Source organism: Chiloscyllium plagiosum, chromosome 10 (assembly GCF_004010195.1).
Source record: "Chiloscyllium plagiosum isolate BGI_BamShark_2017 chromosome 10, ASM401019v2, whole genome shotgun sequence".
In the NCBI taxonomy this organism is placed as follows: domain Eukaryota; kingdom Metazoa; phylum Chordata; class Chondrichthyes; order Orectolobiformes; family Hemiscylliidae; genus Chiloscyllium; species Chiloscyllium plagiosum.
Genome location: NC_057719.1, coordinates 90,616,823 through 90,643,051, shown reverse-complemented (window position 1 = coordinate 90,643,051; position 26,229 = coordinate 90,616,823). Strand labels below are relative to the sequence as shown.

Genomic DNA, 26,229 nt, shown 5'->3' with positions numbered 1-26,229 from the left:
GAAAACAGCACAGCTAGTCCTATCAGATTTAGACATAGAAAACAATTATCCAGATGCTTTGAACAATGGACATCCTCAAGGACAGAAAATTCAAATTCCACCCTAAACTGTCTAAATTATTTACTGCTCAAAAGAAAGTTTACTATCTTGATAAATCTAAATTCAAAACTAGTTTGAAATTAAACATCTGGAGGTAAAAGCACAAGGAAATTATTCCAGAAACCCAGGTAATGTTCTAGGACCCAGGTTCAAATCCTGCCATGGCACATGGGGGAATTTGAATTCAATTTTTTTTAAATCTGAATTTAAGAGTCTGTTAAGGACGATGAAACTGTTGTTAATGGTCAGGAAAAACCCATTTGGCTCACTGTTTCGGGAAGGGAAACTACTATCCTCATGCTTCTGACTTACATCTGATGCCAGATCCACAGCAATCTTAATTAGGGGTCAAATAGTGTGGTGCTGGAAAAGCACAACGAGTCAGGCAGCATCCGAAGAGCAGGAGAGTCGACGATTCGAACATAAGCTCTTCATCAGGAATGTGGGTGTTGGTTCCCGAGGAGGCTGAGAGATAAGTGGGAAGGCCAAATCCTAGCCACCTGACAATTAGAGGACAAACATCTTCCACCTTGGGACCAAGAATTTCACCATTTCCTCATTTCCTCTCCCCCCCCCCCCCCCCCCCCCATCTTAACCCAGATCCAACCATCCAACTCAGCACCATCCCCTTGAACTGTCCTACCTGTCCATCTTCCTTCCAACCTATCCACTCCACACTCCGCTCCGACCTATCCTTCCTTCCAACCTATCCACTCCACACTCCGCTCCGACCTATCACCATCACACCCCCCACCTTCATCTACCTAGCGCATTCCTAGCAATCTTCCCAACTCCCCCCTTGGGCCCTCTCCAACATTCCTTATGCTTGAAATGTCTAATCTCCTGCTCCTCGGATGCTGTCTGACCAGCTGTGCTTTTCCAGCGCCACACTTTTACTCTGATCTCCAGCATTTGCAGTCCACAATTTCTCCTGGTCTTAATTAGGTGTGGCCAGTAAATCCTGGGTCTGGCCCATGATGTCCACATCCCAGGAGTGTATAACAAAACTGGTCTCCTTTTGTGCTATACATATTTACGGCAAGCACAACAAAGAGGGCAACACAATTTTTTCATATTTGTTTGCATGCATGAAGCTTCTAAGTAGTAATGCATTTTTTTCTTGAAACCATTAGAGAAAACTTAAGCATTTTTTTAAAGTTACAGACAAGAATGTTTGTCAACCTGGAAATAGGTTAGGACACAGAGGGGGTTCTGGGTGTCCTGGTGCATGCAAATATGTTTATTATGAGGGAATTCAAACACAGAAGGTTTGATAGATTAAACACAACTGGGATGAAGGTTTAACTTAGGAAGAAAGGGTGAACAGGGCCTGCTTCCACTGGATTTCAGAAGAATAAGAGGCAATTCTATTAGAGTATACAAGATCCGGATTAGATTTGACAGGGCAGATCCGGAGAGGACATTTTTCCTTGTAGAAGAACTAAAAACTCAGAACATGGTTTAAGAGGGAGGGATCTCGCTTATAAAACAGAGATAAGGAAAACTTTTTTCTCTCTGATGGTTGTTAGACTGGGGTACAGTCCCGCACACAGACTCTCACTGGGATACAGACACACACACACACATACACAATGACTCTCACTGTACCCCAGTGAAGGCTGGGATATTGAATATACTCAAGGCTGTGTTAGATTTTTGATAGATAAGAGGGTGAAGAACATGAAATCACAAGACATAGGAGCAGATGCAGGCCATTCAGCCCATCAGTTCTGCTCCACATTCAACAACATCATGGCTGATCTGATAATCCTCAACTCCACTTTCTTGCCTTACCTTTGATTCCCTTAGTGATTAAAAATCTCTCTATCTCAGCCTTGAACTTACTTAACGAGCCAGCCTCAACAGCCCTCTGCATGAGATAACAACACAGGTTGACTACCTTCAGAAAAACAATCCTGTCTTAAATGGGTCACCACTTGGAGATACAGGTCCATACAGAGAGCCACTTACCTTTATATTTCTGATGCTGGCTACCTTGTCATCCACTTGCACAATTATACTCGATCCTTCTGCATTTTCTCTGGAGGAGAGATGAACTAATGTAAGCAAATATACTTTACAGTGGGCATTAGTGCATCAAAACTGCTTTTGTTATGTCGAAAGATAGAGCAAACATTCCATTTCCACATTCAGTCAGACATGCTAAAGTTCCTGAGTTCTGGAGAAAAGTCACTGGATTCGAAATGACAGAAGTAGGCCATTCAACTTGTCTAGCTTGCCATGTTTGGTTTCTCTCTACAGATGCTGTGAGATTGGAGTTTCCCCAGCAATTCTGTTTTTGATGCTAGACTTCCAATTTTGTCATTTGTACTTGATAAAATGTCATTTTTTTTAATCCATTGCATCACATGGTCTTTCAAGAATTGATTGGAAAATTATCTCAAAACAAGAAATTAATTTAAAAATTCATTAATTTGTTTGATGAAGCCCTGTCCTGACACAATAACTATATTGCTAAAACCATTAATACTGTCATTTCTTATGAACAAGCAAAAACAAACCCTAATTTTATAAGTTGCCCTTACATGCACAGAATTTAACATATATTTCTTTTTCATTTACATTCTATTGACAATAATACAAACAAACAATCTTGTACTGATTTCACCCAGTGTGTTCATCAGTTTACATGACTAAACCAAAAAGGTTCCATTATCAAGTCTCAGGGCTACTCCAGTTTTGCGGTAACCACAACAACTAAATGGAAAGGGAAAAGTAAATTTCTTGGTATTTGGTTAGACCACAGCTGGAGTATTGTGTATTGTTCTGGTCTCTTCATCTCAGCAAAGATATTATTTCTATACAGGAAGTGCAATGAAGATTCACCAGACTTATTCCTGGAATAATGATACTGCCCTCTGAAGAGAGATTGGGTAAAACCAGCCTGTCTTCTCTGAAGTTCCAAAGAATGCAAGGTGATCTCATTAAAACATACAAACTACGTTATGTGATGGACAGAGTAGATGCAGTTAAGATAATTTCCCTGGTTGCATAGTCTAGAACAGAGGTTGGGGTGGGGGGTGGCGCACAAATAAAAAAATTAAGGGACTTGCCGCTTAAGTATAAGATACGGAGAAACTGTTTTACTTGGGGGGTTGTGAACTTTAGGAACTGTGGAAGCTCGGTCTTTAAGTACGTTTCAGGTAGTGATTGATAGATGCTGATTATCTATGTCATATGAGATTATGAGGATAGGATGGGTAAAAGCCACTGAAGATTTAAACAGCCATTGAATTGCAGGGCAAGCTAGACAAGATGAATGGCATACTTCTGTCCTCATGTCCAAAAGAAAGGAGAAAAAGGTCCAACATTATCGACTAATCGCACCTGTCACCTGCAAGATATTGGGACGCTCCCTGTTTGTAGCGATTCCTGGCTCCTGATTACTATTTGCAGGCCTATACATAACTCCAATTACGGTTTTGGTTTTACCCTTGTAGTTCCTCAATTCTAGCCACACAGATTCTACACCATCTCACTGTACTTAGTTTCTCACATCTGTACTCATTTCATCTCCAAGCAACATCAGATTAAAGAATCGTTGTATTTCTCATGATTAGATTAGATTCCCTACAGTGTGGAAACAGGCCCTTTGGCCCAACAAGTTCACACCGATCTTCCAAAGAGTAACCCATCCAGACCCATTCCTCCACATTTACCCCTGACTAATGAACCTGACACTATGGGCAATTTAGCATGGCCAATTCATCTGACCTGCACATTTTTTGGATTGTGGGAGGAGACCGGAGCACCCAGAGGAAACCCACGCAGACATAGGGAGAATGTGCAAACTTCATACAGGTGGAATCAAACCCAGGTCCCTGGAGCTGTGAGGCAGCAGTGAGCCACTGTGCTGCCCCCAATATGATTTGCTTCTAAAAAGGTCAAATAATTAACTCACATTTTTATCTTTCATAACTTCAAGGGATTTCAAAAATGTTCCTCCATAAAGTGAACTACTTGGGAAGTACAACCACTGTCACTCTGTAGACAAATGTAACAGCACAGCAAAGTTACACCAATAAAAATAACCATATTATCTTTTTTAGTGAAAATTGGTTGAAAGCTAATTATTAACCAGGACATTGAACAAAATCTGCAGCTACAAACAGTTATTTGTAAATTGTACATCAGTTGAATATTTAATTGTATTCAGGTGGTGGGTTTTAACTCTTACAGTAGCATACTGAAATCATGCTCGTTGAATTTGTCTCTCTAAGAAATTTAAATAGGCATTTGCTAGGCTCTAGTTCTATCCTTTACAATCTAGCTATCTTAGTTGTGACAGCACTTTTGTCGACTTGAAAACATTCTGGTTCTCTGTTTAACATGGAGGATAGTGGGCTAGTGTAGGTTAGGTGGGCTTGGATCGGCACAACATCGAGGGCCAAAGGGCCTGTACTGCGCTGTATTCTTCTATGTTTTTCTATGTTAACGTTTGATCTGAAAGACTGTATCTCTCAGTACAGCAGACCCATGCCCATGTTAACACGAGACCAATGTGACATTTAACATGTGAAACATTTAATATCATTCAGATAGTTTATATTAACTGATGTCATACTCATGATTTGTACAGGGACAAATGCTAGTCTTGGAATGAGAAGCAATAATATCAATTCAGCTAATTGTCCAAACCCATGAGCTCTCTATTGCAAAGTTCACTTAGTTCCATCTCTTCACTCTACCAAGCCCAGCTGTGTCTCTAACTCTCCCTTATAGCATTACTGCCTCCATGCTTAACCAGCCCAATACTCTACTCAGAGGGTCAATGGGTTGAATGGCCTCTATCTAATCTATCTTTACCTCTCCTTGAGGTCATTTTTAACCTTTGGTTCTTAGACCACAGTTTTAGTTATTACTCCTAATCTCTCTCCAGACTCTGTGTCCATATTAGATTAGATTCCCTACAGTGTGGAAACAGGCTCTTCGGCCCAACAAGTCCACACCGACCCTCTGAGGAGTAACCCACCCAGTCCCATTTCCCTCTGACTAAATGCACTTAACACCACAGGCAATTTACCATGGCCAATTCACCGGACCTAACCACTGAGCCACCGTGCCGCCTCAATTAATCAGGCATTTTTGCACAAGTCAAGTACTGTGGGAGGTTCCTCTATTGTAAAGATATGTAATAACTAATTAAAATGATAGCTGGCACTAAAATCTACTAGCAAAACATTAGTCTTTGAATGTGAGAATTTCAAATGTGAGAAGGTTTATTTTGTTTTTTAATAATGCCTTTTAAATATTAATTTGTTTTATTTAAATTGTGTCCAAGGAACACAGAGTCAAAACCAATGACAACAAATCAGAAATAAACTCCAGAGAAACGAAGCTTCAACTGGACCATCAATAAATGCAAACAGAAGAACCTGAAATGCTGCATTCTCTTCATTGAGCTTTCAACATGCCTTTGATCCAGGTACAACGCTGAGGTTTACCTGCATTACACCAAAAGACTAGCTAACCTCCAGTAACAAACCTGCAAACGAGGAGACGAGGAAAAATGTTCAAAACTAGTAATATATAGGCTAGCCAGTTTAAGCAGCTAAATTAAACATAAATAACTGAACAAGTTGAGATGGCTATTTATTAAGTATTTGCTTTTGGGTTTTGAACCCAAGAGTACACGCCTGATCTTATTACACCTTCAGCATATATAACACGAGAAGGTTGGCATCAAAAAGGTCAGTTTTCTGTGTCGAAACTGATCACCTTAGCTCTGTACAGATCAACTTCGTTCCTCATTCCCTTGTTGCCTGAAAGGCAAAAGTAATCTTTTTAATTGAAGAGATTTTTTTGAACCAGAAAAGCTGGAGCTAAATGACTGTTTATAATCAGGACGAGAATACCAAACACTTAATAACAAATGATAGCAGTGGTAATGTGTTAGCTGTGGCTCAGTTGAAGTACTCCCTCCTAGGTGTCAGGACATTTCATTGTGCCTAGATGATGGTCTAATGGTAACATTACTACACAACTAAACAAGAGACCCAGATAATGTCCGAGGACCCAGGTTCAAATCCTGCCATGGTAGATGGTGAATGTTGAATTCAATAAAAATCTGGAATCCAAATCCACACTTGAAATGGTGTTTTTAAAGCACAATTTTTCTATAATGTGGGGTTGCACAAGAACGCAAACATCACGTTATAATCTAATCACGTTATAGAAGAACTACTGTAGGATCCAAAACTGGGTGCAACAACCACTGAGGAATGAGTCTTCTGTCAATAGCAGGAAAAATCTTTCGCAAAATCCATTAAACCACCTTGTAAACAGCCTCCTGGAATCAATGTGGTTTTGGTCCAGACTGTGGAACAAGTGATGTATTTGTAAGACAACATTAAGAAGAAAAAAAAAGAGCAACATCAGGGTCTACATTTCCATAGCTTGAACTATGGCCTGTTTCCACACTGTGGGGATTCTAAGAAACAAAGCTTTTGACACTGTCAACCTGGTCTGCGGAACTTGCTCTCCAAATCAGAATGAACTAAAGACATTTGCCAAATTCTTGTTCCCACTGTATGGTTGGATGTCCTTTGTCTATGCAGTAACCAGCATTGTAAAGCAAGGAAGCATCTTGGGCTTTCCAACTCTTTGATTCAATATAGACACGATGAGTCAAATGGTCTCCTTCTGCACTGTAGAATTCTCAGATTCTTTAAGTCAGGATATTAAGTGGTTTGGAGGGAAACTTGCAGGTGATGGTATTCCCATGTATCCGCTGCCCTTGTTCTTCTAGATGGTACTGCTCGTGAGTTTGGAAGGTGTTGTCTAAGGATTTTTCTTTGTTCTGCACTGCATTTTGCAGATGGTGCACACTACTGTGATTGAGTGTTGGTTATCGAGTAACTGAATGGCACCACATTCAGAAACAATCAAAACGAGCTGCTTGGTCCTGGATTGTGTCAAGCTTCATAAGTGTTGTTGAAGCTGCATCCATCCTGGCAAGGGGGTTCTTTTCCATCACACTCCTGACCTGCACCATGTCGATAGTGAACAGACTTTGGGGAATCAGAAGGTGAATTACTGTTTCATGTGATCTTGTAGTCACATACTTATTTGACTAATCTAGCTTAGTTTCTGGTCAGTGATGACTCCCAAGATTTTGATAACGGGGGATTCAGTGATGGAGGTACCTTACAATGTCATGGGGCAATGATGACATTCTCTCTTGTTGAAAATGGTTTTTATTGGACACTTGTGTGCCACTAATGTTACTTGTCAACCCAAGCATGGATATTGTTCGGGTTCTGTTGCATTTGGACGTGGACTGCTTCAGTATCTGAGCAGTCACAAATGATGCTGAACGTTGTGCAGCTATCAGCGAACATCCCCACTTCTGATCTTATGAATGCTAAGTCAGAGACAGTCTGTTGTGTAAATCAACAAATTGCTTTAGTAAAATCCTTCCAATAGACTGTTAAAAGGCATTGATAGGTTAACTAAGTGCTGTGATGCCCCAACTGCATGTCAAACGTATTGTGAAGCAGCAAGTTTAACCCATCGACCCATTGGCAATCTAAGTGATTTATAGCTGATCTTGAATGCTGATATTGGAATACCTCTCATCTGGTACACTGTTAAACGTGCAGTAATGATTCTATATATCAATAAGCTCTGATGCCTAAACTAAGCATTTTCTACCCTTTAACAGTGATTACATTTGACCAGAGTCGAGAGTGTGGTGCTAAAAAAGCACAGCAGGTCAGGCAGCATCCAAAGAGCAGGGGAATTGATGTTTTGGGCATAAGCCCTTTGTCAACAATGAAGCTTGTGGGCTAGGGGGCTGAGAGATGGGGGGGTGGGGGGCGAGGAGAAGGTAACTGAGAATTCAATAGCTAGATGAAGGTGGGGGAGAAGGTGATAGGTCAGAGAGGAGGTTAGAGAGGATAGGTGGGAAAGACAATGGACAGGTCAAGAGGGCAGTGCAGAGTTGGAGGCTTGGGACTGGGAAAAGGTGGAGTGGGGGGAATGAGGAAACTGGTGAAACCCACAGTAATCCCATGTGGTTGCAGGACCCACGGCAGAAAATGAGGTGTTCTTCTTCCAGGCATTGGATGGTTAGGGTTTGGTGATGTAGGTGGCCCAGGACCTGTATGTCCTTGGTGGAGCGGGAGGGGGAGTTAAAGTGTTCAGCACAGGGCGGTGGGATTGGTTGAATTAGAATTAGAATTAGAATCCCTACGAAACAGGCCCTTCGGCCCAACAAGTCCACACCAACCCTTCGAAGAGTAACACACCCAGACCCATTCCCCTACCCTATATTTACTCCTGACTAATGCACCTAGCCTACACATCCCTGAACACTACGGGCAATTTAGCATGGCCAATTCACCTAACCTGCACATCTTTGGATTGTGGGAGGAAACCCACGCAGACATGGGGAGAATGTGCAAGCTCCACACAGACTGTCGCCAGAGGCTGGAATCGAACCCGGTCCCTGGCGCTGTGAGACAGCAGTGCTAACCACTGCTGCCCCATTTGTTGGTGCGGGTGTCCCAGAGATCTTCTCTGAAACAATCCACAAGTTGGCACCCTGTCTCCCTGATGTAGAGGAGAACACATCGGATACAACTGATACACTAGATGACATTTGTGGAAGTACAGTGAATTTCTGTCAGATATCTTGGGGCCTTGGACAGAGGTGAGGGAGGAGGTGTGGGCGCAGGTTTTGCACTTCTTGCAGTGAAAGGGAAGGTGGGATGTGGGCTGGTGGGAGCCGTGGATCTGACAAGGGACTCGCGGAAGGAACAGTTCTCCAAAACGCTGACAGGGGTGGGGAGGGAAATATATCCCTAGTCGTGGGGTCTCTTTGTAGGTGGCGGATGTGGCAGAGGATGATGCGATGTAACGGAGATTGGTGGGGCGGAAGGTGAAGACAAGGGGGATTCTGTCCTTATTGCATTGGGAGAGGTGGGATTCAAGGGCGGAAGTGTGGGAAGTGGAGGTGGTGTACTGGAGGGATCCTTCCAAATCCGACAGAAATTCACCTGTACTTCCACAAATGTCATCTACTATATCCGTTGAACCCGATGTGGTCTCCTCTACATTGGGTAGACAGGACACCAACTTGCGGATCGTTTCAGAGAACATCTCTGGGACATCGGCACCAATTCCAACACCCCGTGGCTGAACACTTCAACTCCCCCTCAGACATGCAGGTCCTGGGCCACCTCCATCCCCAAACCCTAACCACCCAACACCTGGAGGAAGAAAGGCTAATTTTCCGCCTTGGGACCCCTGCAACCACATGGGATTAATGTGGATTTCACCAGTTTCCTCATTTCCCCTCCCCCGACATTATCCCAGTCCCAAGCCTCCAACTTGGCACCGCCCTCTTGACCTGTCCATTGTCTTTCCCACCTATCCGCTTAACCCTCCTCTCCGACCTATCTCTTTCTCCCTCAGCTTCAGCTACGCTACCTGTTGCAATCTCAGCTACCTTCTCCCCAGCACAACCCCCCTTCCATTTATCTCTCATCCCCCTGGCCCACAAGCTTCATTCCTGACGAAGGGATTATGCCCAAAGTGTTGATTCTCCTGCTCCTCAGATGCTGCCTGACCTGCTGTGCTTTTCCAGCACCACACTCTCGATGCTGATCTCCTGCACCTGCAGTCCTCACTTTCTCCTACTACATTTGGCTAGCCATGGTCACACCAGAGTGGTCAACTGTTATGGTTTAAAGAAAGAGATACTCACCCCAGACAAGATAATAGGACTTCAGTAAGGCATTTGATAAGATTCCACACAGTAGGCTATTGCACAAAATATGGAGTTAGGTGATTTAGTGAATTGGCTCGCTGAAAGAAGACAGAGGGTGGTGGCTCATGGCAAGGACTGGATAGGTCTGGGTGGATTACTCTTTGGAGGGTCAGTATTAAGTTGTTGGACCAAATGGCCTGTTTCCTCAGTGCAGGATTTCTATGATTCAACTCTATTCTATGATCGCGTTATATCAGAACCAACTGAAGAATGCTTGAGGTCTGTTTCCCACTGTATTCTGTGACCGAAAGTAGAAAGAAAAGCACCCAGGGTCTAGGCTTCATTTTAGCAGTACTTACACATCCAGGAGCAATTGCTGAAAAAAACCACTTGGTTTGCACAAGTAGCTTCTGGACAGGCAGTGGCGCAGTGGTATTATCAATGGGTTAGTAATGCAGACCCTAGACTGCTCTGGGATCATACATTTGAATTCCACCATAGCAGATGATGAAATCTGAATTCATTACAAATCTGGAATTCAAAGCTGGCCTCATGGTGACCAATGGCCAATTGTTGAAAAATCTACGCGGTTCACTCCTGTCCTAATCTGACCCACATGCCAAGGCTACTGGGACGTGGTCGATACTCCACAGCTTCTGAAATGGAAAGTCACTCAATTAAGGGACAATTAGCAATCGGCAATAAATGTTGATTCCACCAACAATGCCTACACCCCATGAACAAATATTAATAAAAGCCAAAACAATATGATAGTTTTGCTGAACAACTGTTTTCACACTGCAATTGTAACCACAATGTGCTAACTATTAAGATCAAAACTCACTTCACTAGCTAAAAAAAGTGAGCCAACATTCCTCAGAGCTGAACAAAAATTCGGCATACAGTTAGTAGGACTCAGCTGTCTTTAAAGGTACTTACTGAAGTCACTGGATGATACAAACCACATTCTCAGCAATTCTATCTTCTCTTTACCATATTTTAAAAGATTTCTTTAACAACTTTCATTTTGTATGCTTCAGCCTTCCAAGTATTTCACAGGGGTCTAAGTTGAAAATATTGATACAGAACCACAAAGGGTTCAGTCATGAAAAGTCATTGACCTGAAATGTTGAATCTGTTTCTTTCTCCTGATCTGCTCAGCATTTCCAGAATTTTCTGCCTTGATTTAAGATTTGCAGAATCCACATTTTTTTTCCATTTGGCAGACTAGTCGCATGGAATTGTTTTAACAAGTATTTCCAAAAGAACTTCGGTGAAGCACAGGGAATTTGCCTTTATCTTCTTCTCAAGCATTTACACACAAAAAAAATCCATAATAAAAGAAATACCTAACAAAGCAAAAGCACAACCAGAACTTGGGAGGGTTCCTGATTTTTTTTTGCAAATTTAAATGATAACAGAATTTAATGTGGCCTTTTAATACAGTAATACAATCCAAGGAAGTTCGCCTGAGTGTGATCACAAGATAAGTGACAAGAAGCTCGGTCAAATGCAAGTTTTTAAAGCAGCTTAAAGGAAGGAGAGCTGGAAGGATATTGTTTCTTTTTAATTCAGTTCAGTTTTTGGCTTGATTAATAACTGGAATTTTGGCCCCTTTACAACTAAGGCAAGTATCTGTAAGCAATCTCCTTTTAAAGTCACTGTCTACAGTTTTCAGCGAACGACAAACCCTGCATCTCTCTGCAGTATATTTGAACAGCAATCCCCACTGACCCAGAGTTCAATCTCCAAATCACAGACTCATACAGTGCAGAAAAGGCCCACCAACTCTGCAGCAACATAAAAGTGAGCTAATCCCAACTTCTTTCATATCTTTGAATATTATGATATTTGAAGTACTTTTAAAGGTTGTAAGATTCCTAGCCTCCACTACCTTCCAAGGCAGTGCATTCCAGATTCCCACCACCTGCTGAGTGAAAAAGACTTTCCCCCTCCAAATCCCCTCTGAATCAACTGTCCCTTACCCTAAAACTATGCCTTCTCATGATTGAATCCTCAAAGGGGAAACAGCTGCTCTCTAATCACTCTCATAATCCTCACCCTCTATATCCCTCATAATCTTACACAACTCAATCATGGCCCCACTTCCTCCTCTCCAGCTTCTCTGCTCTGAAGAAAACAATTCAAGCCTCCCAAATGTCTCCTTATAGCTCAGTTTCTCCATCCCAGATGACATCCTGGTGAATCTCCTCTGTAATTCCGCTGGTGCTATCACATCCTTCCTGTAGTGAGGTGACCAGAACTGCATACAGTACTCCAGCTGTGGTCTGACCAATGCTACATTCAAATCCAATATTACCTCTTTGCTCTTCTACTCTATGCAATGACGGATGAAAGCAACTGTCTGGTATGCCTTATCTATCCTATTCTCGTGCTCTGCTGACTTCAGGGATCTGAGAGTAATTATCCGAAGATCCTTCCATTCTTGTAAGCTATCCGATGTCCTGCCTTTCATTAAATATTCCCTCATCTTGCTGCTTCTTCCAAAGTGCACCACCTTGCACTTATCGGTATTAAATACCTGCAGATTGAAGATGGCCACGGGGTATGACACCTCAATTTGAGCTCGATCACTCAGTCCATTTCTTTTCTATTTTTTTCTCCTATGTTTTTCCCTTCTTGGTGATGTTCTGAACTCCTGGCTTTAGCCCGACCTGGCAGTCTTTCAGCAGCCTAGAGTGGCTGCCAGTCATGGCTATCTCTCAGCGGCTTGGCATGGCCTCGGTAGAGTCTCAAGATGATTCCAGAACATTCTCCCTGTCTCGAGAACCTAAAGGTGAGGCCTGGAGAAGACTAGAGGCTAGGTGCCAACGTGGATTGGGTTGGAAGAACTGTTATTCTGAACTTTTTATTTTCTATTTGCTAATTTATTCCTATGCTCTGTAATTTGCTTTTTTTTCTTTATTCTTTTACAGATCGTTCTGCTATAATGCCACAGTTGTGTTCCTCTGCAACCTCATGTTACAGAAAATGGTACTAAGGAAGATCGCTAATGAAAAATCACTATACCTGTAGAGTAGAAAGTTAGCATTATTCAGTGGTTAGCACTGCTGTCTCACAGCGCCAGGGACCTGGGTTCGATACCCGCCTCAGGTAACTGTCTGTGTGGAGTTTGCACATTCTCCCCATGTCTGCGTGAGTTTCCTCTGGATGCTCCGGTTTCCAGATGTGCAGGTCAGGTGAATTGGCCAAGTTAAATTGCCCAGTGTTAGGTGCAGGGTTAAATACAAGGTCGGGGAATGGGTCTGGATGGGTTACTCTTCAGAGGATCAGTGTGAACTTGTTGGGCCAAATGGACTGTTTCCATACAGTAGGGAGTCTAATCTCTACCACCCCTCCCAAAAACCACATTAGCAGTCCTCTGGCGCTTTCCCTGTGGCTAAAGCGGAATTAAAAATTCCAAATAAACCTATTGGACTATACCCTGGTGTTGTGTGATTTTTAAGTTTAAACGTTTGTGTGTCAGAGCCCCTGCAACCTTGCCTTCCACAGCAGCCTTGGATGCAATTCATCCAGACCAGGGGATTTGTCTGTTTTTAAGCCCGACAGTTTCCAATCTCTCTCCATTACCTAGTTCAAACTGTGCAAGTACTTAACAGTCCCTCTTCCTGAATTCTGTATGTACAATCTCGTTTTCCAGAGTGAAGACAGAAGAGAAGCATTTATTCAATATCTTTCCAATATCCTGCAGTTTCACGATCCCTCCTCCCACCTCAGACCCCTAATGGGCTCCATTCTTTCCCTGGTTAACCTCTTCCCGTTAATGCATTTATAAAGTAACTTAAGATTCACTCTAATTCTGTTCTCATGCCTCCTTTTTGCTCTTCTCATTGCTTTAAGTTCCCTTTTGCAGTTGTTATATTCCTCTTGGGTCGCCAATGAATTGTTTCCTTTGGACTGGATGAAGAGGAAGCCCGATTCTTCCTCTTCATCCAGTCCTGAATTGTTCTAGACATCCAGGGTTCTCTGAACTTATTGCTCCTACATTTCCCTCTAAAGGGTACATGTTAGATTTGAACTCTTCCCAGCTCCTTACTGAGTGCCCCTCATTGCTTCGCTGCAGATTCATTTTCCATTTTTAATATCAGAGCAACACTGAGCTCGAAGGGAAGTTGAGGCACAAAATGCTCGTTAAATACAGTGAAGAGATATTTAGATGAAACTTACACTAACTTATGCAGTATTTTAACAATGAATTGTTTAAGCTTTGCTCCCAAGTCTTTATACAAAATAAAACTAAATATTTTTGTTTAAATCAAACTTCTAGAATTGTATAATGTTGCTTTGTTGATCAAAGTTGGGGGAAGGACAAACGTGCACGGCATTCATTTCAGCTGTTATTGGCGTTTTCTCTAGGGATGTTGTCACAATACACCCAGTCTTTGAAACTCAGCAATAATTAGCTGACAGATCATTAACTTATATCTTTACCAAACCCTTGCTAGCACTTAACTTTCCCTTTCAATTATCAGAACAGATGCCAACCAGATTATGTTGTAACCAAATTTGGAAGCACTTTATTTTAAGAGAGACAGCTTTAACCAATGATTTCTGATGGTCTGCCCTTTTCCTGTTCTTCTAACAACAAAACAACACACGGAGTTGTACAAATAATCTAACTGTACAATCTCTCACACAACAGTGATTTAGTTTATCAGAATCAGTTCGGGTGTGGATTTGAGATTTCTACTTTACACTGCAATCTAGCCTCTAAACTGAGACGAATGAAACACAGAGCACTTTGACAAATTTCAGTCCGAAAAACACACACCCAACTTTACAAATTTTGACAGTTCTATTCTCCCCACCCCTTTGGCATTGAGCCCATCATTAACCCTCCTCCTTAGCCCCAACTCTTACTTTGACAGATGTCTCTCTCCCACCCACCCTGATTTCTCTGCACAATCTCCCTCACCCAGTAACCAGATCTCATCACCCTACTGCCCTCCACTCTTCACCCAACACCTCCCCCCCCAAACTTCCTTCCACATCTTTCCCCTTCTCCTCCCTCCCTTCCTAACACCCTTCACTCCTTTTCTTCCCTCCCTCTCTCTCTCTCTCTGGCCCCGGCCCTCACCCTCTCTTCCTCACCTCTTGCTGAGGGGTCGAACCCTGACGGCCACTTGCACATTGGCCATCACTCAGGAGGATTAGTCTTGCTGCTAAGGCTGTGCTTCACTCCGCAACTTCAGGCACCAGTGTCATTGTCCGCCGGCCTGTCTCCCCCTCGCCCCCACCCGAGCGAGATGCCTGTCCGGACACGCTGCTCACTCCGCCGCCTGTACTGCCATCCCACCGGCCAGTGAGTGTCCTGACAAGGGGGGGGCGGGGCGTGGATGGCTGTCAATCAGAGCAGGGGGCGGGGTGAGGGGAAACTGTCAATCAGAGCACGGGTTGGGGGGGCTGTCAATCGCTACACGGGGACGGGGCGAGAGGTCTGTCAATCAGTCGAAGCGGAGCGAGGGTCCGCGAAAGAGGAAAGGGGCGGGGCGATAGGTGGGTCAGCCCCGGGCCGGGGGGCGGGGTGGAACTGCCAATCAGCCCAGTGGGCGGAGCGGTCTGGCAAGTCAGAGGCGGGGATTGGGCCAAAAGCAGATGCTAATCACATGGAAGATGATTAGGACAAGAGGAGAGAGGCCACGGTGATTGGGCAGATCAGCGTGTAGGGCGGGGCCGGTACTCTAATTGACGGTTGGTCCGAGGCGGGAGGTGGGATCTTTTATAACGGTCCATGGAAACGGGTTTTGGGACAGTGTCTCAGGACCAACAATGTCCATGGTTCAGACACTGCTCCTGGGTTTCAGTCGGTACACAGGGAGAAATGTTGTCCCATCTGCTTGTTTAGGAAGAGAGAATAGTGTGACAATGTCCTGAAGAAACAGCGGTAGAGAATCCTTCAACCATCATCCTGAGAAAACAACAGGTTACTTGCTACCAAAATTTGTCACATTCTTTAAAAATGTCGGGGGGGGATATGAATGTCAGTCAGTGATAATGACGCACCCAGAACAGAAACATCGAATTGAAGTGTGAAAGCAAGCTATTCAGCCCATCGAGTGCACGCCAACCCTCCCCAAGAGAATCCCACTGGCCCCCACCCCATCCATCCCTGTAACCATGCGTTTACCCAGACACTGTGGGCAACTTAGCATGGCCAATCCACTAAACCTGCACATATTTTTGACTGTGGAGGAAACCCACAGAGACACGGGGAGAATGTGCAAACTTCACACACCAGTCACCCGATGCCAGAACCAAACCCAGGTCCCTGGCACTGAGGCAGCAGTGCTACCCACTGTGCTGCCCTAACTTGAGGTTGCCCAGCCTCTTTGCGGAAACCGCCTCAGCTACATCACCAGTGAGACAACTTGATAGAGAACAGAGCTTAGACCACTCGCCCAAACTACCATGTGTAATCAATTAGTTGTTTGTTTAGAGACAATAACAGAGGGAAGACCACTTGGTACAATCTTTTATTTCATGTGTGTTTGCATTTTCCCTGTGTTATATTGCTTTAAATCTACCTGAAACAGTTTCTCATAGAGTAACAGAGATATTCAGCATGAAAATAGACCCTTTGGGACAACTCATCCATGAAGACCAGCTATCCCAAATTAAGCTAGTTCCATTTGCCAGCATTTGGACCATTTTCCTCTAAACCATTCATATATCCAACCAGATGCCTTTTAAATGCTGTAATTCCACCACCTTCTCTGGCAGCTCATTCCATACACACACTGTGTGAAAACGTTGCCCGTTTTAAATCTTTCCCCTCTCACCTTAAACCAATGACCTCTAGTTTTGGAGTCCCCCGCTCCAAGGAAAAGACCTTGGCTGTTTACCCTATTCAGCCCCTCATAATTTTATAGACTTCTATAAGGTCACCTCTGAGTCTCCAACGCTTCAGGGAAAATAGCCCCGGTCTGTTCAGCCTCTCCCTATAGTTCAAACCCTCCAACCCTGGCAAAATCCTCGTAAATCTTTTCTGAACTCTTTCAAATTTCACAACATCCTTCCTATATCAGGAAGACCAGATTGCATGCAGTAGTCCAATAGTGGCCTAACCAATGTCCTTGTTGTTTACCTATTTCTCAAAATATCAATAATTTCATATTTTTGGCAATCAAGGAGGTGAAAATAATATTAATGTCAGCTTTATAACAGATCCAAACCTACACCAAAGTTTGAAAGATTGTTCTTTTCCAGAAAAATTTCTTGATCCAAAGTATTCAGAAATCTTATTTCTGACCCTGATCAGATTAAAAATTACCCGCTTCTGCACTGGAGATTCCTGGGCTGGGGCCAAATCTGTCCTGAAATCCAGAATCTAGCAGCAAAGAAAGTCTTTGTTAATAGAATAGGGATGCAAGTTTCCATTGATTAATATGTAAATCCCAGAATTTTGTTGCAGCAGATAGTTGCCATGTTCTCTGATTTAAATTAGCAGTAGCTCATTGACAGCTTGTAAGAGGATAAATAGATACAACAATTGAGAAGTTAGGGTGGTGGTTGTTAGAGGAAATAGAGTACCAGGTAAGTCCAGTAACCATAAAATGTAGGAGCAAAAGTAGGCCATTCAGACCAGTGAGCATATCCCACCATTCAAGAAATCAAAGGTGATGTGATAATCCTCAACTCCACTTTCTTGCTTTTTCCACCATAACCATTGATTCCCCTACTCATCAAAAATCTGTTTATCTACCTCTACAGGAAAGAATTTCACAGATTCCCTATCCCAAGAGAAGAAATTCTTCCTTAGTTCTTTCCTTAAAGGGCAACCCCTACTCTGAGATTTTGCCATCTGGTCCTACACTCTCCCGTAAGTGGAAACAACCTCTCCACATCAATTCTATCAAGACTCCTAAAAATCCATTATGTTTCAAACAGGTCAGCTCTCATTCTTATAAAATCCAATGAATACAGGCCAAGTCTGCTAAATACATCCTGATAATAAAAATCCACTTTACCTGGGAAGAACCAAGTGGGTTTCCTTCAACACCTTGCACATTGGACCAGCGCTGTTCATAGCTTTCTCAAGCAAAGGCCTAATACAATTTTAGCAAGACTTCTTTATTTCAAATGTAATGGAGTATAAAAGTAGCGATGAACAAGTTTTGAGAAGATTTGTAGCTCAGGTTGAGGTTCTGGATGTAGGTTTGCTCGCTGAGCTGGAAGGTTTGTTTTCAGACATTTCGTCACCATACGAGACAACATCATCAGTGAGCCTCTGGATGAAGTGCTGATGACATGGCCCACTTTCTATTTAAATGTTTAGGTTTCACTGGGTCGGTGAATCCATTTCCTGTGGTGACGTCATTTCTTGTGGTGATGTCATTTCCTGTTCTTTTTCTCAGAGGATGGTAAATGGGATCCAAGTCAATGTGTTTGATGATAGAGTTCCGATTGGAATGCCATGCTTCGAGGAATTCTCGTGCATGTCTCTGTTTAGCATGTCCTGGGATGGATGTGTTGTCCAAGTTGAAGTTGTGTTCTTCCTTATCTGTATATAAGGATACTAGTGAGAGTGGGTCATGTCTTTTTGTGGCTAGTTGATGTTCATGTATTCTGGTAGCTAGTTTTCTGCCTGTATGTCTAATGTAGTGTTTGTTACAATTCTTGCAAGGTATTTTGTAAATGACATTAATTTTGCTTGTCTGTATAGGATCTTCCACATTCATTAGCTGCTGTTTTAGTGTGTTGGTGGGTTTGTGGGCTACCATGATGCCAAGAGGTCTGAATAGTCTGGCAGTCATTTCCGAGATGTCTTTGATGTAGGGGAGAGTGGCTAAGGTTTCCGGATGTGTTTTGTCTGCTTGTTGGGGTTTGTTGCTATGAAATCGGTGGACTTTGTTCATTGGGTACCCATTCTTTTCGAATACACGGTATAAGTGATTTTCCTCTGCTCTGCATAGTTCCTCTATGCTGCAGTGTGTGGTGGCTAGCTGAAATAATGTTTTAATGCAGCTTCGTTTGTGGATGTTGGAATGATTGCTTCTGTTGTTCAGTATTTGATCAGTATGTGTTATTTTCCTGTAGACACTGGTTTGAAGTTCCCATTGGCTGTTCACTCGACTGTGACATCTAGGAATGGCAGTTTGTTGTTGGTTTCCTCCTCTTTAATGAATTTTATGCCTGAAAGGATATTATTGATGGTCTTGAAGGTTTCCTCTAATTTGTTTCATTTAGTGATGTCATCCACGTAGCGGACCCAAAGTTTGGGCTGGATGGTTGGCAGAGCTGTTTATTTGAGTCTCTGTATTACTGCCTCCGCTAAGAACCCTGATATCGGAGATTCCATGGGTGTTCTGTTGGTTTGTCCGTAGGTTTTGTTGTTGAAGATGAAGTGAGTGGTAAGGCATAGGTCCACTAGCTTGATGATATTGTCCTTGCCGATGAAGTTGGTGGTGTTTGGTGTGTGTGTCTTTGGTTCTTCTAATAATGTAGTCACAGTTTCCTTGGCCAGGTTGATGTTGATGAATGTAAACGGGGCTGTTATGTCAAAGGCGACCATTATTTCATCCTCTTCTATCATGGTGTCTTTGATGGTCTTCAGGAATTCTTGGGTGGAGTGGATGGAGTGGCATGAGTCTTCTACTAAGTGTTTTAGTCTTTGGTGTAGCTTCTTGGCCAATCTGTAAGTTGGTGTTCCAGGTAGCGAGACTATAGGTCTGATGGTGGCTCCTGGTCTGTGAATTTTGGGTAATCTGTAGAAGCGTGGTGTGTTGGATCCATCTGGTTTCACTTCTTGGAAGTTGGTCTTAATTATTTGTCCAGATTTCTGAAGTTTTTTGAGTAGGGCTACGATTAGGCCAGAAAATGGGAAACCTATGTCATCCGACAGAGTGCCACCCACGAACCGCTGTACTTTTTGCATGAATGCCTAAGGAGACAGACTTCCAAAAAATGAAACCAGATAGATCCAACACACCACGTTTCTACTAAACGTCTGGAAACACACCTTCCAGCTCAGTAAGCAAATCTACATCCATAAAGATGAACATTGCATTGAATTCTGTATCACCTACAAAACCTGCATGCTAGTTTTTTATGAGTTATGCACAAAGATCCACAAATCCCTCTGTGCTGCAGCCTTTCACCATTTAAGTTATATTCAAGTCCTCAATGCTTCCTGCCAGAAAGAAAAACCTCAAATTTCCCCACATTATATTCCATTTGCCACCCTTTGTCACGCACTTAACCTGTTTATACTGCCCTGCAGAATCATGCTTATCATTTGCCTTCTCATGTATTTTTCTGTCTTCCACAAATTTGGCAATAGTATATCCCCTTCTGTCATCCAAATCAATGAAGAATGCAGCAAAACATGGCAAGAATAGCACGAGGCATAGCTAAAAATGAAATGTTAACATGGTAAAGCTACACAACAGGACTAGAGTTATAGAATCAGAGAGTTGTACAGCATGGAAACAGACATTTCGGTCCAATTCATCCACGCCAACTTGATGTCCTAGATAAACCTGGTCCCATTTGCCATTATTTAATCCTTATCCCTCTAGATCCTTCCTACTCAAATGCATTTTAACTGTCGTAATTGTACTACCCTCCATCATTTCCTCTGATAGCTCATTCTATGCACATGTCACCCTCTGGATGAAAAGTTTCCTCTTGGGTCCCTTTTAAATAGAGATGTACAGTATGGAAACAAACCCTTTGGTCCAACTCGACCATGCTGACCAGATATCCCAACCCAATCTAGTCCCAGCTGCCAGCACCCAGCCCATATCCCTCCAAACTCTTCCTAGTCATTTAGCCATCCAGATGCTTTTTAAATATTGCAATTGTACCAGCCTCCACCACTTCCTCTGGCAGCTCATTTCCATACACATACCACCCTCTGCGTGAAAACGTTGCCCCTTAGGTCTCTTTTATATCTTTCCCCCTCATCCTAAACCCCAGGGAAAAGACTTTGTCTATTTATCCTATCCATGCCCCTCATAATTTTATAAACCTCTATAAGGTCACCCATCAGTCTCCGAAGCTCCAGGGAAAACAGCCCTAGCCTATTCAACCTCTTCCTATAGCTCAAATCCTCCAATCCTCCATCATCCTTCTAAATTTTTTCTGAACCCTTTCAAGATTCACAATATCTTTCCGATAGGAAGGAGACCAGAATTGCACACAATTCTCCAACAGTGGCCTAACCAATATCCTGTACAGCTGCAACATGACCTCTCAACTCCTGTACTCAGTACTCTGACCAATAAAGGAGAGCATACGAAACACCTTCTTCACTATCCTATCTACCTGAGACTCTACTTTCAAGGAGCTGTGGACCTGCACTTCAAGGTCTCTTTGTTCAGCAACACTCCCGAGGACCTTCCCATTATGTGTATAAGTCCTGCGAAGATTTGCTTTCCCAAAATGCAGCACCTCACATTTATCTAAATTAAACTCCATCTATCACTTCTCGGCCCATTGGCCCATCTGATCAAGATCCCATTGTAATCTGAGGTAACCCTCTTCGCTGTCCACTTCACCTCCAATTTTGGTGTCATCAGCAAACTTAATAACTATACTTCTTATGCTCACATCCAAATCATTTATATAAATGATGAAAAGTAGTGGACCCAGCACTGATCCTTGTGGCCTTTCACTGGTCACAGGCCTCACATCCAAATCATTTATATAAATGATGAAAAGTAGTGGACCCAGCACCGATCCTTGTGGCCTTTCACTGGTCACAGGCCTCCAGTCTGAAAAACAACCCTCCACCACTACCCTCTGTCATCTACCTTTGAGCCAGTTCTGTATCCAAATGGTGAGTTCTCCCTGTATTCCATGAGTCCTAACCTTGCTCACCAGTCTCTCATGGGGAACCTTGTCGAATGCCTTACTGAAGTCCATATAGATCACATCTACCGCTCTTCCCTCATTAATCCTCTTTGTTACTTCTTCAAAAAACTCAGTCAAGCTTGTGAGACATGATTTCCCACACATAAAGCCATGTTGACTATTCCTAATCAGTCCTTGCCTTTCCACATACATGTACATCCTGTCCCTCAGGATTCCTTCCAACAACTTGCCTACCACCAACGTCAAGCTCACTGTCTATAGTTCCCTGGCTTGCCCTTACCACTTTTCTTAAATAGTGGTACCACGTTCGCAATCCTCCAGTCTTCTGGCACCTCACCTGGGACTACCGATGATACAAATATCTCTGTAAGAGGCCCAGGTTAAGAATCGTTTACCTCTCATCTTAAATCTAAGCCCTCTGGTTTTGGACTCCCCACCCTGGGGAAAAGAGCTTGGCTATTTACCCTTTCCATGCCCCTCATGATTTTATAACCCTCTATAAGATCACCCCTCAACCTCCGACGCTCTAGGAAAAATAAACTCAACCTATTCAGCTTCTCCCTATAGCTCAAATTCTCCAACCCTGACAACATCCTTGTAAATCTTTTCTGAAACCTTTCAAGTTTATCAATGTTTTCCCGATACAGTGTTCCAAAAATAGACTAACCAATGTCCTGTATAGCTGCAACATGACCTCCCAGCTTCCATACTCAATGCACTGACCAATAAAGGCAAGCATACCAACAACCTCCTTTACTATCCTCTCTACCAAGGACTCCACTTTCAAGGAACTATGAACCTGGATTCCAAGCTCAGAAGAGGATGTTGATGGGTATGGAAGGTTTAAATGATAAAGAAAGGCTGGATAGGGATGGGACTTTTTTCACTAGAGTGTAGGAGTTTGAGAAGTGACCTGAGAGAGGTTTATAAAATAATGAGTTGAGAGAAGTTGTCTTTTCCCCAAGATGGGGAATTTCAAGATTAGGCGGCACATTTTTAAAGTGAGAGGAGAGAGATTTTAAAAAGACAAAAGAGGCAAATCTTTTACACAGAGGGTGGTTCGCATGTGGAATGAACTTACTGAGGAAGCGTTGGTTGTGGATACAATTACAACATTTAAAAGTCACTTGGATAGGAAAGGTTTGGAGGGATATGGGCCAGGACCAGGCAGGTGGGGCTAGTTTAGTTCGGGATTACATTCAGCATGGACTGATTGGACTGAAGAGTCTGTTTCTGTGCTGTATGACTCTATGACTCAAGTATCTTTAAAACCTTCTCGAATCTGAAGATTCTCTGATTTTTCCACATAACTACCAGCTATCAGTCCTGTTGTCATCCTGTTAAACATGCACCATATCAACTCAGTGACATGTACATTCTTCTTGGTGTCCAGAATTGTCCTTGTCCTGGTTGCTTCTCCCAAATGCCATCACTCCATTTTCAATTACATCTGCCACATATTTGCCATTTCTTCAATCCTTCTACAGTCTGTAACCCTCCTCTGTATTAGATTTCAATCATCTGCAAATGTCAGAATTGTATACCATTTACCCATATACTGGTTGTAAAGCCTTCCTGATGAAGGGCTTTTGCCCAAACATCAACTCTCCTGCTCTTCGGATGCTGCCTGACCTGCTGTGCTTTTCCAGCACCACACTCTCGACTATAATCTCCAGTATCTGCAGTCCTCACTTTCGCCTGGTTGTAAAATCCCACCATCTGCTTCTCTCTGGTTTAAAAGATATCCATCCACTACGTCTCTCTCTGCCTCCTAACCCATAGTCAATTTTATACACAAGTTATAACCATTCTTTTAATATCACGTGCGTCTATTTTCCAAATATGTTTGTTCTTTAATATTATATCAAAAGCCTTTCAAAATCCATACATGCACCATTTACTGCAGTACCTTCTCCAATCCTCTCAGTTATCTCAAAGATCTCAATTACATTAGTTAGACATGGTCACCCTTTAACATTTCCACACTGCCTGTACCTTATTAGTTCAAGTTTCCCTAATCAGAGTTGATGTTGTCCTTAATTATGATCTCTGTCTAACAAGAGATTGACTTACTTGCTTATCACGCTCCTCTTTAACAACACTGCAACATTTTCACTCCTCCAATCTCCTGGTACTATTCCATCAACCAAGCAGAATTGAAAGATTCGAGAGAAAGTGAGGGCTGCAGATGCTGGAGATCAGAGCTGAAAATGTGTTGCTGGAAAAGCGCAGCAGGTCAGGCAGCATCCAAGGAACAGGAGAATCGATGTTTCGGGCATAAGCCCTTCTTCAGGAATCCTGAAGAAGGGCTTATGCCCGAAACGTTGATTCTCCTGTTCCTTGGATGCTGCCTGACCTGCTGCACTTTTCCAGCAACACATTTTCAGAATTGAAAGATTGCAGATTACACAATCTCCTCCCTGGCTTCCCCTAGCATTCCAACTGGACTGGGTGACTTGTTAATTGCATGATGATATTTAGCATCTCCTTTCTATATTTTTTATACAGATTTCTTCTCCCTTTGCTCCACTGTGAAATTAGTTTCATGCCCTCTTTTATGATGGCAGATGCAAGTACTAATTTGTTTTATCTGTTACACTCCTAATTCTCTTTTTATCTTTAAATGGTGGAGTCCCCATCATTCCTTTAACTTTTCATATAATTATAAAAGTGTTTTGGGTTTTTTCATGTTAACTGCTAATCTATTCTCATATACTCTTTTTACTTTTATGTTCTTTATCAATGCATCTCTGCACTGTCTGTGTTCTACCTGCTTTCTAGTGTATTTTGTACCTGACATTGATCAAAAACCTCCTTTTACTGTTTATGTTAAACTCTCTTTTTGGTTATCTAGGAAGTTCTAGTTTGGATACTCCGCCTTTCATCCTTCTAAGGAAATGCTCTTTTTATGCCTTAAGTCCCTCCACTTAAAGCCTGTCTTTGCTCCATTATTTTCCGACCCAGTCTTTGTCTCTAGTCCACTTGTGCTTGATACCTTCCCGTATCACATAAACTAGCTATCTTCCGTGTGAGCATTTTCAAGTTTGGTTTTTCAATGTCCCTTCTCCATAACAATTTAAATGATCAACATCTTCCATTAAAATTCTCACTTTAACACACTTCACTTGAGTGTTGCTGAAAAAAAATCATTTATTTAAAGCTGTAACAAGACATTCACAAGAGAAACTTTTTATATTGCATGAGCAACGACTGCTGATCGTTTGATAAGTGTACCCACATTGACAGAAATATTGCTATGCAGAATGTACCATTTTGATGATAGCCATGATGTGGAGGTGCCAGTCTTAGACTCATGTGGGCAAAGTTAAAAATCACACAACACCAGGTTATAGTCCAACAGGTTTATTTGGAAGTACAAGATTTCAGGGCAGTGCTCCTTCATCAGGTAGCTAGTGGGGCAGGATCATGTGTTCTATGATGTTACCCAACTAGCTACCTAACGGAACAGTGCTCCGAAAGCCTGTACTTCCAACTACACCTGTTGGACTATAACCTAGTGGTGTGAGATTTCTCACTTTGATAATCACTGACATTCGATTGTTAAACTTTGTTTGAATATTGAGCCAAACATATTGACTCTGATTGGTCAAAACATTGCCCTAAGGAAATAACGACGGGAATGGCTTTTATTGATTTTGCTGATTTCTGTATATATTATTTATGTTTGCAAAGAATACGGCCCTGTCTTATTGATAGATATAGCTTCCAGTACAAACAAGTATGCCACACTCCAAGTCTGACTGATAATCTTGAATTGGCTATCAGTATATTTTGGATTAGTGGTGCTGGAAGAGCACAGCAGTTCAGGCAGCATCCAAGGAGCAGCAAAATCGATGTTTCGGGCAAAAGCCCTTCATCAGGAATAAAGGCAGTGAGCCTGAAGGGTGGAGAGATAAGGTCGAGGAGGGTAGGGTGGGGAGAAAGTAGCATAGAGTACAATGGGTGAGTGGGGGAGGGGATGAAGGTGATAGGTCAGGGAGGAGAGGGTGGAGTGGATAGGTGGAAAAGGAGATAGGCAGGTAGGACAAGTTCAGACAAGTCATGGGGACAGTGCTGAGCTGGAAGTTTGGAATTAGGGTGAGGTGGGGGAAGGAGAAATGAGGAGACTGTTGAAGTCCACATTGATGCCCTGGGGTTGAAGTGTTCCGAGGCGGAAGATGAGGCGTTCTTCCTCCAGGCGTCTGGTGGTGAGGGAGCAGCGGTGAAGGAGGCCCAGGACCTCCATGTCCTCGGCAGAGTGGGAGGGGGAGTTGAAATGTTGAGCCACTGGGCGATGTGGTTGATTGGTGCGGGTGTCTCGGAGATGTTCCCTAAAGCGCTCTGCTAGGAGGCGCCCAGTCCCCCCAATGTAGAGGAGACCGCATCGGGAGCAACAGATACAATAAATGATATTAATGGATGTGCAGGTAAAAATTTGATGGATGTGGAAGGCTCCTTTAGGGCCTTGGAAGGAGGTGAGGGAGGAGGTGTGGGCACAGGTTTTACAGTTCCTGCGGGGGCAGGGGAAAGTGCCAGGATGGGAGGGTGGGTCATAGGGGGGC

The 26,229-nt window shown here is 43.0% G+C and overlaps 1 protein-coding gene across 1 annotated transcript in view; it reads right to left on the bottom strand.

The window, feature by feature from the left end:
• LOC122554032 (stAR-related lipid transfer protein 9-like) overlaps positions 1 to 15,308 on the bottom strand; it is a gene marked incomplete at its 3' end in the record, with an annotated part of 253,157 nt that extends 237,849 nt beyond the window's left edge. The window contains exons 1-2 of the mRNA XM_043698518.1: positions 14,945 to 15,308; positions 2,071 to 2,140 (exon numbers count right to left, since the gene is read on the bottom strand). Coding sequence (XP_043554453.1) covers positions 2,071 to 2,140; positions 14,945 to 14,991 — 117 coding nt within the window. The remainder of the gene's footprint in view (positions 1 to 2,070; positions 2,141 to 14,944) is intronic.
• Positions 15,309 to 26,229: the final 10,921 nt, after the last annotated feature.